General features: G+C 39.0%; 1 protein-coding gene across 1 annotated transcript in view; it reads left to right on the plus strand.

Annotated features, from left to right (window-relative positions):
• Tcf4 (transcription factor 4) overlaps positions 1-13,892 on the plus strand; it is a 170,717-nt gene that overhangs the window by 40,419 nt on the left and 116,406 nt on the right. The window contains exons 2-3 of the mRNA XM_059246049.1: positions 5,888-6,017; positions 6,504-6,553. Of these exons, the coding sequence (XP_059102032.1) occupies positions 5,909-6,017; positions 6,504-6,553 (159 nt within the window). The 5' untranslated portion in view covers positions 5,888-5,908. The remainder of the gene's footprint in view (positions 1-5,887; positions 6,018-6,503; positions 6,554-13,892) is intronic.

The following is a 13,892-nucleotide window of genomic DNA, read 5'->3' on the forward strand; positions in this document are numbered from 1 at the left end:
TGGGGGAGTCCCTATCTTCTTGCCAGTGTGGCCCAAGGCCATGAAGCTGTCACTGTTGATGTAGACTCCTATATTTAACCCTTTCAGCTTTTTATAGTGATGTTTCAAATTATTAGCACTGTGTGGTGGTGGTGGTGGTGGTGTGTGTGTGTGTGTGTTTCTTTTTTCTTTCTTTTTTTTTTTGTTTAATCTGAAAGTAGCGTATCTGATTGTCATTCCCAGCTTTGGATGACTTTGAAGTAGTAGTGGGTGGGTTTTCCCAGGACTGTGCTGAAGGGCCGAGGGAAGACGTTGAAGAATATGTTAGGCACCGTTTCTGCTGGAAATTTTACATATGTTGTTTCTTCTACTCCCAATAACTCTGGTAAAGCATTTATTAGTCCCTCTTTACAGGGGAGGGGAGAGTAGTTGTCTTCCAGCAGTCTGTATTTCTCTGAGCTTGGGTCCATGCAAAACTCACTAGTCCTCCTTCTTACTTTGCTTCAGTCAATCCTCTTCCCTCCCTCCCTCCCTCCCTCCCTCCCTCCCTCCCTCTCTCCCTCCTTCCCTCCCTCTGTCCCTCTCTCCTTTCTTTCCCTCTTCCTGCCTCCTTTCTTTCTTCTTCTTCCCTTCCTTCGTTTATTGTAGTAAGGGTTGAGCCTGTTGCCTCATGTATGCTAGGCCACTGCTCTACCACTGAGTTATAGCAACAGCTCCTTTTTATTTTGAGATAGATGCTTGCTAAGTTGCTCCTAAACTGGCCTTGAGCTTACTCTGTAGCCCAGGCTGGCCCTACATTTACAGTTCTTTTACCTCCGCCTTCCAAATACTTGGGATTACACAACTGCCCCACCAGGCCAGCTTGAACTTTTTTTCTGATTTTCTGTGGAATACAGTGTGCACTATAAATTTAATATGAACAATTATTTTTTGAAATGTCTAAAATTTTTTAAAAGAAACGACTTGCTGAATGACAATCTCAATAATTTGTATTTCTCTGTTACATGGCAACTATCCGAGCCCCTGGTTATCTCTGCCATCCCATCTTTCTAATTTTTTTCCCCAAGTCTTGTTTTGCTGAAATTAAGTCCAAGACAGAAATTAAAGTAAGCTGTAACAGAGCCTTTCTGGACCTTCAGGGATCAGAGATAAAGGCTGTCCAAGGTCTGACCTTCAGTTGTAAGCTTTGAAGTTCAAAAGTGGACAGGTGGAATTACTGTGTTCTTCATTGCCCTTTGGTGCAAGATATATTCTAGGTTGCCGAGTAAGTGCGAACAGCAGCAAAATTATGGCCCCCTCCTGCTGCTAAGTAAGTCAGCGATGGCCCTTCTGTGGTCAAAATGGCGAATTCAGCAGCAGCTATTCGATAGGGATTTGTAAAAACTTCCCCATGGCTGTTAAGAATCTTGTTCAGCAGTGTCTTTGAAAACCTAATTCTGTGCAGAATTAGCCATGTAGATATGTCCTCGGCTGTGCCCAAGTGTTTAAACCACATCTACTTTGCAATTTTTCTCTCCATGTCTGGTTTGCACCTCATGCTGCAAAATCTTTTAGGTACCTATACCGATGTCCAACATTTATAAGTCTCGTAGTCGTGCTGAATTTTATTTCCATTTTAAAGTAACAAAATCCCCGCCTTGATGGAGTCAGCTCCCCATACAAAGCCACTATACATCACTGGGGGCTGTGGTGGAAGAATGGAATCGCAGCTGTGTGAGTGCTAGAATACCCAAACATGAATTAGACTCACACGCATTTGGCAAAAGTTCAGAAAAGGAGCTTAATCTGGTTTCATCTGAGACTGCTTTTCTCTGTGCTGCAGCACCCCCGCCCCCCAAGATGTTGTGTCTGACATCAGATCACAACGTAATGGTAATGACGCAAAAGAGGAGGAAGCCTGGAAAACAAGGGGCACATTTTCCCCCTCGGAGGTCTCCTGACCCCCACTTCTCTCTTTGCTTTCCCAGGACCCACCCCTGAAACTCAAGGCCGTTCACCTATTAGATAAATTAATCATATGCCCAAAGCAGTGCCTCTAGCTCTCTGATCTCACTCATATCTATAATTAAGGGTAAATATAATCTTCCTTTTTCGAGATGAACCACCCACCCATTACATTTAAAGTGCTGACTGAAATGAAATAATAGTTCAGAGCAAGATGATTTTAGTTTAACAAGAAAAAAAAAAAGTTGATAATTTAAGCTTCGAGCAGTTACTTCTATTTTTGATTACCATTCACTTATAAATCTAATTTGAGATATAAGCCGCTTCTCTGTTTCCCAAGTTTAATTCATGGTTTACATCCTTGGTTGCATAAGCCAAGCTTAGTCGTTGATGAAGGAGCGAAGGTACTCACTCAGCCCCGAATGGAATAAGGGCAGGGCTAAGATGACATGACGTTAGAAGTCTTCATGTTCAGACCTGCTAGGAAACAAACAATGGAGTGATTGCCTTGACCCTCTCAGAATCTTGACTTCAGTATCTGAATGGCTATGTCAGGCATGACCCTGTGCTGGGGAGTGGGCCGCAAGAAGTGAGTGACTCTCCAGTCATTGGAGCTTAGTGAACAAAGTTGGTATGTTTTCTTCTTTGGTGGTTGTGTTTTAAGGCTTGAAATTGTTTGCCTTTGGATGAGAAGCAGGGGAAGGGCTTGTCTCATCTCATCTGGACAGTTAAACTGATTCACAAGTATGGCTTTAAGATTTACAGGTTAAATGTGGGAAACACCACATCTTGCTTCCCGTGTTTCCTGGTTGACCTGATTGCTGTGAAGCTAGAATAACCACGGAACACAAGCTTGCACAATGTAAAAAACAAAAACCAAAACAACAAAATACAGGACCCTTAAACTTTCTGATCCTATTTAAGACAAGGATGCATTTGCCCATTTTGAAAGTAGACTTGGCTTTTAAACTTAACGTCCATGAAATATAAATTTGTTTTCAAAGCTATACATACTTGGAGGTAATTTTATCAACAGATGAATGCCTTATCTTTTATGTGTACTGTTTATTTAATTTGCCTTAATCAAATGCCATTGACTTTTAAACATTCATGTACCCAAGTGTTTCAGCAGTGGAAATTATTTTTAATCTTTCTCATTACTACAGAGGGTGAGGCGTGTGACATAAAGACCAAACAATAGTAAATAGTCATTGTTCATTTTACCAGTAGACCCTACAATAAGAGCGCATATATTTTTATCTTCATTTTCCCTGTGGGGGTGATTAGTGCCCCTTTAAATCTGAGGAAATGTTTATTTTTGTTTCTTTAGAAGAATGATTCCATTGTCTAAGTGGAAAAAAAAGGGGAGGTGGGGGGGGTCAAACAAGTCTAAAAGAAAGAAGCAGGAATGCGTTCTTTTTTTTTTTTTTTTTTTGGTGAGTGAGCGATTATCAGGAGTCTCCATTTGGAAATGCTCTGTGGCTTTGCTGCTGTCATTCCACATAGTTCATGTGGCTTTGTAGAGGACTTGAAGGCTGATTTGCTTATGCCTGGCCCACAGGAAGATTGTCTTTGAAATCAACAACAAGCAGGTCAGGCCCAGCCAGTTAACTGTGCTATCATTATCTTTTTTCACAGTTCTATTGTGAATCTTCTAAAACCCAGGGCAGCGAGCTTGTTTGTTTTTAGTTGCCCAACTGCATAGATTTCCTTTTCTGGGAGTGAATCTTTGCTACCAGGACCAATAGGAGTCAACCAATGGCTAGGCCCATTGGAAAGAGAAGTGAATATTTCAGAATATTTGTTCAACCCTTGCTTGAGGATTTTATATATTTTTGGGAAAAGGGATAAAAGGAAAAATAAGAGTAATGGCTGCCAATACAATGTCTATGTTATTGACAGATACCAAGCTAGTCTTATTCCATGGGTCATGAATGATGTAGCTTAATGGTAGACCATTTGCCTAGAACGCAAGAGGCTTAGCACATTGTAAAATAGTAAAAACAACAATACTATATTATTATTTTCAAACTCTTTTCCTAATAAAGTGAAGACTCAGTGGTAGATTTACCAACTTATAGAGAGACAATAACTTCATATGACAGTAACACCTTTATCAGTAGAGATATCAAAAAAATATTCTTGGAATAAGAGTTAAATAAATAGAGACTTGTCAATAAGAATTTACCAAGAGTGAAATTCCAGGTAGAAATTCTAATTTTTGAATGCTTAAGATGATAAAAATAAATGCTTGATATCATATCCCTAAATTCCCTAATTCATAGAAATGTTGGTTGTAATGTGCTTGGTGCTTTAGTTTGCCACTATTAATACTTTCCTGTCTTCTGAAAGTTCTAGAAATGCAATAGTTGTGTGTGCTGATGTTAGATTTTTATCTGGCAAATGATCCAATTTTCATCCTTTGTGGATGAAACTAAGATGTTCACAGTGAGCTAATTGTTCAGTAATATCTTTTCACTCTTAGAATCTCTTCTTCAGGTTTTTTTTTTTTTTTAAAGTAATATTTATCATGTATCCCTTGAAAAAGTCGTAAGCTAGAAGCAGGGAAGACAGGCATGCCAGTGGCTGATTAGCCTGTGATATATTGTTCACCAATAGGCACAGAACGCCCCCACCATCGCCAGCTCTCTCTATGATATTTAGCTATATTGTGGTGGTGAGGAGAGCTTCGAATTTTTGATTTTCCAGCTTATGGGTCATATTTGACCAACTGCTTTCACTGGAAGACATGCCACTTTGTTGAGCTATTTAGGAATCAAAAAGGCTGTCTTAATTTAAAACAAGGACCCTTTGTTTTAGGTGGTGACTGCCTTGTGAAATTTTTCAGTTCTCAGCGGGTTAACCAGGGAACAGGGGCAGAGTCATAATTGGCCTATTTAGAGTATTTTGCATGTGAATAGTGTGTTAGTGAAGCATCCCTAAGTCTGTTGTGAGTGACATGGTGATTAGAATTTAGATTAGGGAAAACACATTCTGTACTTTATCAAGGACAGTAATTAGTTCCATCAGTAAAAGTTGATTACAAGTAACGATAAAGTTAGATTTTTAGTACTTAATTTTAAAATTTCTTTATTAAATAGCAAATTTGTTCTTAATATAAATGGTACTATCTACACTTGTTTTATTGCCTATCAGAATAATTGAAAGAACAATGTGTTCAATGCAGAGTATAATCAGGCGGTTTATATTGTGGGTAAGTTTCTATGTAGCTTTTAGAAAATGTAATATTATGTAATCTGTCTTATGTCATCATTTTTTGAAAAATTAGCAGTTTGTCACACCATGATAACTTTATGATATTTGCAGGAATATGTTAGTGTTCAGGTGAATGTTTAATCCATGGGGATTTATTTTAGTTTCTGGTCGTCTTCAAGAAAGAATACTGAAGTTCTCAGGGTCATTCCCGTTTGCAGAGGACGCCTACTTCTGCTATAATCTTGAAAGTTTGCCCTGGGATTTGAATTTCTTCTCCACTCATCTGGCATCCTGTGCAAAGTCCTGGATGATCAGGATGTGTCCGGTAGAGAGTGGACCATCCATACTCATCCTCGTGTGTGCAGCCAGGAGAAGTTGTATGTTTTCCAAAAAAAAATGAGATTCATGTTAGTCCTTTAGAAACAAGGGTGTGAATAGTTCCCAGTATGGGGAAAGAAAACATTCATGTTAAATGACATTTTCTTATGGAATTAAAGTGTTAGCCATCGGAAAATGATTTTTCAAAATATATTTGGTTTAAGAGGGTACCATCTACTGTCTTCAAAGTAAAGGGTTAACAATGCGGAACTTGATGACAGCTTCCTCAGTGGCTTTTGCTTTTCGGCAGTTGTTTGGTTAATTGTCTTAGCTCAGCAAACGCTCTGCTCAAAATCGAGTGCGAGGTGGTAAATGTGAAAAATTAAACTTCCGTATTTGTTTTTTTTGTTTTTTTGTTTTCACCTTCTAGCAGAGTCTCCTTGGAGGGGACATGGATATGGGCAATCCAGGAACCCTTTCGCCCACCAAACCTGGCTCCCAGTACTATCAGTATTCTAGCAATAACACCCGGCGGAGGCCTCTTCACAGTAGTGCCATGGGTAAGGCCCCTTTCTGTTTGAATGCCTGGAGTCTTTATTAAATTCACTTTTAAAAAATGCCATCCTACCCCTACTTTACCCCAGAAAGGACACCCCCCACTTCCCCATAACACTGAGTCAGCCTTCAGCTTGGTGTCTTTTCCATCCCCCAGGGATTATGGTAACAATTTACACAGCAACATAACTTTTTAAATGTTTGCTTATTTCAGTGTGTCACTTGGCTGTGCACACAAAAAAGCTGTGTCTTAAAACACAGAGCCATCCCAGGTAGATAGATGCAGTCTCGTAGATTTCACCAGGAAAGCAGAATTTGAATTCTGGTAGAATGAAGTGTGAAACAGGAGGGAGAGAAAGCTAGAATGCCTACCCTGCTCTCAGTTTTCTCTCAGATACTAAAGCCTCTTCTTGGTTTACTATCTTTTCCTTGGAGAACTGGGCATGTGGGAGCTCACAGCTTCTTCGTTTTTTGTTTTTGTTTTTTTTCAGAGGTGCAGACAAAGAAAGTCCGAAAAGTCCCTCCAGGTTTGCCCTCCTCAGTAAGTACTGCCTGTTTTTGCTCCATCCTGTGTCCACTGTGTTCAGTTTGGTATCAGTAGAAGGCAATAGAAGTCAATGAGGTTCCATGCGCCCAGAGCTGTGTGTGCATCTAGAATGTGGAAGAGGTAGAAAGGACCAGCTACCTGACCCTTGCTGTGGTGATTAATTGCCCCTGCTGGAAGGCTGAGGGCTTATGTTGGTAGTCAGCAAGTTAAGCTCTGAAGAGAGCCTTGAAAAGGCTCCTCAACTTGCAGAGCTTTACCTGTACAGGGCTTTGGAGAGCATGAGTATTAGTTTCATGTGTTGGTTAAATTCTTTGTCAGTATTATGATGATTTATGGATTTGCATGCGAAAGGAGATTTGTGGAGCGGATTTAGGGAAAATTTACATGGGTTTCAGCCCAGAGTGCAGGGAGAATGTCTCTATTTTCTGAAGAGGTTGATGAATGAGGACTGCCAAGGTGGTCACTGTTTGCAATGTAATGCTAGGTGAGGATAGAGGAATCCAGCTGTAACCAAAGCATTCTGGGCATTCTTAATACCTGGAGCTGTGTCTGAGTGCTGCTGTGATGCCCCAGGCCCCAGGCCCCAACCTAGGAAAAGTTGGTTGTGATCACAGGAAATGCATGACACATTGATTTGAGTTCATGCATTTGCAAATTTTTTGTCCTAGGAGGTATTTAATTTGTTTATAACCGATCCATTGCTAGTAATTTTCTCCTTATGTAAAATTAAAAAAAAAAATTTCCTGTCTTTTTCATGTTTCCTTCTTTTTTTTTTTCATCCTTCTTCCAGGGTTGTACATGTAAAGACAGTTTTAAATTAATCTCCTAGTATGTAAAAAAAAATGACTAATGGGCCTTATAAGTTCTTACACTTTAAGACAAAATTATATTTAGATTTCTGAAAATGTATTACCAATCAGTGCTCTCAATGGTTCGATTTCATTTTTAGGAAATTAGAAGAATAATGGGGTTTGCAGATGTGCTAGATTAATCCACACACCTGTGTATTTGACTTGATTTCGGTTCAGCTCATCCAAAAAAATTATTAAATGAATATATCAGAATAAGTCTTATCAAAAAACCCCACAAATTTTGTATGCTGATTATCAGACTTGATAATGTTGAAGAAGCACCATAAAATTAGCCATAAATATGGAAAAATATTGTGTAAATAAAACTGCCAATGGCATATAAAATAGTCATTTTAGAATATCAATATGTCACTTAAAACTGTACCATGTTGTTATTTCTTGAGTTTCTATATTTTATTGAAATTGGCTGATTTTGTAGGCATATTTTAAGCCTGGAGTTAGTGGTAGAGTTAATGTAGATGAAATTTTAGATTTTAATAGTTTTAATGACAGCTTCAAATGATAAAGTCCTTGAAGCTGTTTACATTTTAAACATAACCCTGAAAATACTAAATACATTAAAAGGGCCTAAACCTATCTCATCCCATCTATGCCTAAGGTTAAAATAAATTTTGAGTTTTGTTGTTGTTGTTTGTTAGTTTTTCAGGGTTTTTTTTTCTACTGCAAAAAAAAATTTGCAGAAATCTTCACACTTTCTTAGGAGTTCTTGAAGTATCTATGATGTTCCTAATTATCAATAGTTACAAATATTTAAGTATTTTTTTTCTCTAGTTAGCTGGTCTCTACAAAAACATTTTCAAGGGTTTTTATTGCTGTTGGTGGCACATCCCTTACACTATGCTCAGAAAACAGAAAATCTTTTTCTTCTAACACATGACAGTTCGAAATTGGAAATTTGTTTATATTATTCAAGTTTTTGAGTTTTGATGGACAGTCAGTTTAGGATGAACTCTTGTGAGAGAACATTTCATGGTTAAATGTCTTAATGGCCCTATGGGATACATTGATAAATAGCCCTTCTTCAAAAGACAAGAAACAAGATGAAAATTCAGTGAAGGTTTAAGCAGAAAGAAGGAGATCGGTTTGAACAGTTGTGCACTCTAGTTTCCTCTTTACTTGGTAATTCTAGAACATTTGCAGTTGCAGTTTGGTTAGTGTGCCCTAACTTTGGTGTGTCATTCTATTACTGATAATGAGATCCCACGCCTTGCCATCATAAAACAAAAAAGTGTGTATTTTTACTTGATTTTAAGAAACAGCCTGTGCTAGACACTATAGCAGTCTGGCTCCAACAGGTCTAGGTTTCTGTATTTTTAGATCTCTCTCTCTCTCTTATTTTTAAGTTTAAATAAAATTATGAAATGTGTCTGACTCAAGATACTTCTAAACCTTGCTTCAACATATTCTTGAGTATATGTGTAGCACATAGTAAAGGACGGGGTTAGCTTTCTTTCACAGTGATTAGATTAGATGAAGGCATTTATGTTCTCTTAGATAGATATTGACCATGGTAGATAGGAATACATCTATCTCAGTCTGTTGTGTCAACTGATGCCCCGCCCCCAGTGAAATGGGCCCTCTCTCTTTCATAGATAAGCGGAGGAACATTTCCAGTGTGGTATCCCATAGTCACATATTGTGATACGATTGTGAGAAAGAGGTGGACTTCCCTTGCTGTCAAGAGGCTGGTCCTTTCAGGCTATCTGGGTCAAGGAGGTGGGGAGGATCGCCTGCCTAGCTTTGTTTAAAAGCTGTGCTTAGTCTTCAGAGAGAGAGAAGGGGAGGGAGGCGGAGGGGGAGGGAGCGAGGAAGGGAGGGAGAGACACACGCACACACAGAGACAGACACACAGACGGACAGACAGACAGACAGACTGACTGAGACTTGGCTCAATATTGTGTCATAGTTTTGGTGGGAGGCATGAGCATGCATTTGTACTGTATGCCACATCTAGAGACCTCGAGTCACCCTGAAGGCTTGACATAGGATGGTGTAAGAATCATCCACAAGGCTTACAGTCTTTAGAACCACAGAGGAAGAGAAGACAGGCCCTCTGGAGAGCAGAGGTCTGGAGCGATGTGTGGGGTACTTTGATTGTTTAAGGAAAGACTGTGGAAAATGATACTTGTTCAGAGAGCCCCACTTCCTGTTGTCAAACGTTGTCCTGGGCCATGTCCCACTATCTCCTAGCCTTCCTCTTCTGAAGGGACTTCAGGAGTAAAGAGCTGTGTGTGTGTGTGCTTGATGCTACCGCTCATCTCGCATTTCTAACCTTTTGAATCTACACGTGAACTTGTTGTCTATTCAGAGCTCCATGTCTCGATTTTCTACTTTAAAGCATATTTCCTCGTGATCTGGGTACTTTGCAGCTTTACTACCCTTTCCAGCAAGTTTCTTGTTTGTGAATAGCCTAGTAATCATACACATTGAGTTGTGCATTTATGAAGAGAAAAAAAGGCACAATATTAAATTATAGCTTAAGAGAAATGATCCATGCTTTTTTTTTAACGAGAAATTATTGTGATAGAATTAAAATCTAGCAAGTAACAATTTCTAAGTGTACTGTTTAAAAAGATTCTTATGAAATGCACAGAAAATAAAAGAGGAACAGATGTCATTTGGAAATTTTATTGTGCTCACTAGCATGTAAACATACAAAGGCTTGGTCATCAAATTGAAATTATGTGTGTTTTATCAGCAAGTGTGAAGAAGAGGTACAGCTTTGTATTTCAGACATTTGTGGAGTTGGTCTCCATTTTAATCGTGAATTTCTCCATAGGCTCATTCAGGCTTTTGGGAACATTGTAAGATTTTGGAAATACAAAGGTTTACCCTAATATCTATTTTATGACTTCTGTCATCTCCAGGGAGATCTTCACAAACTGAGTTGTTAGTTGCAGTTTTGTTTTATTTATTTATGTTTAATTCAGGAGGATCTGGCAAGCTTTAAGTGGTCAGAGATAATTTTGGATGCACAGATCCTGAGGAGAAGATTCTAAAATAAGATTGGAACATGTCCAAGAAAATTTGAGGCATGAGTGGCTCCTTAGGTGGATTTGAGAAAACAAAACTGTAGCATGTATTTGGTACCATTTGATATCCCCAAGGAACATGAATTCTTAGGGAAAATAAAATCTTTAAGTCTGGACTTAACTATATGTTATAGAGCGTTTATCAGATACATCAATGAAAGTAGATAATACTAACAGTATTAATTTTCTTAGATATTTTCCATCACATTAAAAAACCATTTGAGTGTTTTATATATGCTATTGAATCCATACTTTAAAGTATTTTAGATTTTTTTTTCTCCTCAGATGCTTAAAGAAATCTCAAATGATTTCTCAAGAGTGTTATAAGTCAATCATAGACACACTGTTTTGTATCTCATGGTGCATTTTCATGTCAACACATTTTAACCTGAGCAGTAATACAACCCCTTTTAAGATGGCTGTGGCAGTATTAAACATGTCATGAGTACATTGAGCATGGGCCCAGGACTTGGGCTTGTGTGGAGAATCTAGAAGTACCCAGTGTGTGATAAGATACAACAGAAGGGGGCTTCAAGGTCCTTTCCTGGAGTGATACAAGCAATTGTAATGGTTTACATTAAAATGTTAGGTCAGCTCCTAGACTCAACTCTGAACTTAGTGTGCTCATGTTCTAGCTAAAGATACTAAAATATGAGATTTGGTTATATAAATAAAGCCAATAAATTATGAAAATATATAGGGAGGAAGGAGATTACGGTAATGCAATTAAACCATGCAAATAAGACAAGAAGCATTCGCCCAGCTTATATAGCATATATAACACAGCAGTGGGGACACTGGGAAAACTGGGAGAACGTTCATCACTAAGTATTTATTTGTTCATGTAGTGAATGCAGGATTCACGAATCCAGCTGTGGGCTTTAAGTTCAGTGATGCGTTCTCTGGAAATCAACCTCATTCTCTCCATTGCTTTCAGAGGCTAAATACAAAGTTCAGTTTTGTATGAGATTCTCAGATAGGAAATAAGTACAGGAAGGTCTTTGCATTGGGGACTCATTAGTTCAGAAAGCACACACAGGAAATATGCACCATCACCATTTGGCATTTGGCGTTCCAGTCTCCCAGAAGTTTGCTAAAAGATTTCTGTATTGTTGAGAATTTCAGAATACTTCTTAGAACTTTAGAACACAATCTCTTCCCTTCTTCAAAAAGAGACTTCTGGTGTGCATATTTTAAATATAAAGAAAGGAAGACATGTAAGTGGCGGGGGGTGGGGGCAAAAATCAAGGCTCTCTGTTGAGGGCAGATTTGTGTATCTGTGAGCTGTTCAAAGGTTATCTTTGCAAATTAAAAAGTTAAAAACCTCAGAAGAGACAAGACTATTCATTCCTCCAACCGGAGGAGTATTTGTGTATGTGTCTGATTTATCTTGTCAGCTGGCTGCCTTAAGGTAGGCATGAAACACCATGCCCTTCCTCTTTCCCAGTGTGTGAGATTATTTGTAATCAAGTTTTCCAATTCAGTGTCACCTATTAAGATTTATCGGGACTTCTTTAAGAGTTCAGCAGCCAGAACAATACATCTGCACTCACGTGTTAAGGAAGGAGAAATACATTTTTAGGGAGCTCTTATTTTGCACTTTCTTTTCTCATTTTCACTGAAGAGTGTAATTTGGTGTGGAAATTTGGACTCTTAGTGGTTTAATTACAGAAATCTAAGAACTGGCTGCAAGGCTCCTTTACCGCAGAAAAGAGAATGGTCCCAGGACTTTCATGTATTTTGCACTTAGAAAGCTTGTTTTGAAGCATCTGGCTACTCTCTGGATTTCTTGTCTATGGACATCTATAGATGGGGACTTGATATTTAGTTGGAAGCCATTCCGTTTTAGCTATCAAGAGTTCACTGGCTGCAGCAGTCTTACATCCTAACAGAGCAAAATTGTTTCCCTGTCCCAGTTAGTGACAATGTCTGCATATCCAAGATGTATTTTCTTCCTTTCACAGAATTTCAAAAGTTTTTATTTGAAGTCATGAATTAGAGGTAGACCTTGGGGGGCTAAATACAATTTAGCAGTGTCAGTGATTCTAAAAGAATGAGGAGTTTCATCAAAAAGAGCAAAGTTGTATTTTCCTGAGGCAGAATAGCTACAGCTAGACTGTTGACAGACACCTGCTTTGTTTCTTTTTAAAAGTAAATTGCATTGAATTTAAAACCCCACATTTCAAAGGAATAGCCTGGGTCTGTATTGTCCGGGGTGTGTTTGTGTAGCCACTGTGTTCCCTTTCAAAGAGCAGGAACTTTCATAAAATGCGGGCAAATTCTGTAGTTTTAAATACTCGATCATTTGATCTAAGAACAGCAGCATGCGAATGGTTGTGTTTTCAGTTTCAAAGCCACTGCATAGGCGGAGCAGGCCCGGCCGCCTTTCACTTGAGCACATGGTCCCTCTTCAGGGACATGAAGGTAGTGCAGGCGATTCCCTGGGTCCCACCTCAGAGCCCCAAACCGGAATGAGCTGTGTTCTGTCCAGGTGTCTAGATTTCAGTCCAAAACGAATGTGAAAGCTATATTTTTGCAGAAGAATTTTTTTTTTAAAAAAATTATCTCTCAGCAGCATAGAAACACCACCATTGCAAGCTGCAGGATTAATTCAGTACATTGCTAGGAAGGGAGTTGGTCTGCAAGCATTCACTTCCAGGGTACTGGGAGGAGATTCTGGGTGTGTGAAGTTTCACTAAACGTGTTTTGATTATTCGGTAGAGGAGGGAAACAGGGCCATGCCTCGGCTTTGCAGCCCTGTCTTTCAAGCTGACTGTGGGAAGATGCCCTGGTGTGCTGCCATGTTGGTGCTGACTGAAGAGCACTTCCTTACGAAGCGTGGATTCATAGCAGAAAGATGTGTTTTCTCAGAAAAATGAACCTTGTAGTACATTCAGTCATGAAAATTGGTACCATTCATCACACACACATAGAAAACTGATCACCGTCACCGCTTGCTGTTGCCAGTTAAGAGATTTTATAACAATGCTGTTTTGGAACAATTATTTTGATATCATCTGTGAAAGAGGATCTGCCTGCCTGCAGCATCCTCCCTCCCAGCCCATATCATTCTAAATATGCCTCCTGGATTATACTTATAATAATATTGTAATGGCTTTCATTCTCCTGATCGGCACAGTATATCATTATATCATTAGCTGCTATGAGAAAGCGGTTTCAAGTAGGTGGCTGATTCTTAGCGGTAATGTTTTCAAGTAACCCCGTTTGGGGAATTGGGCTATTGCACAGGTGCTCAGGTGTATTAACATGGGGCTCAATAATATTTTCTGGCTTTGCTCATTATGAAACGAACTTCGAGGCACAAAATAATTCAATAACAAGTCGTGTATAAAACCAGCGCTGCTGTTTGAACAAACTTTAGTGACTTGACATATTAAGAGGGGAATCGAGGCATGACTGAGGAGGTAC

Source organism: Peromyscus eremicus, chromosome 19, assembly GCF_949786415.1.
Source record: "Peromyscus eremicus chromosome 19, PerEre_H2_v1, whole genome shotgun sequence".
In the NCBI taxonomy this organism is placed as follows: Eukaryota; Metazoa; Chordata; class Mammalia; order Rodentia; family Cricetidae; genus Peromyscus; species Peromyscus eremicus.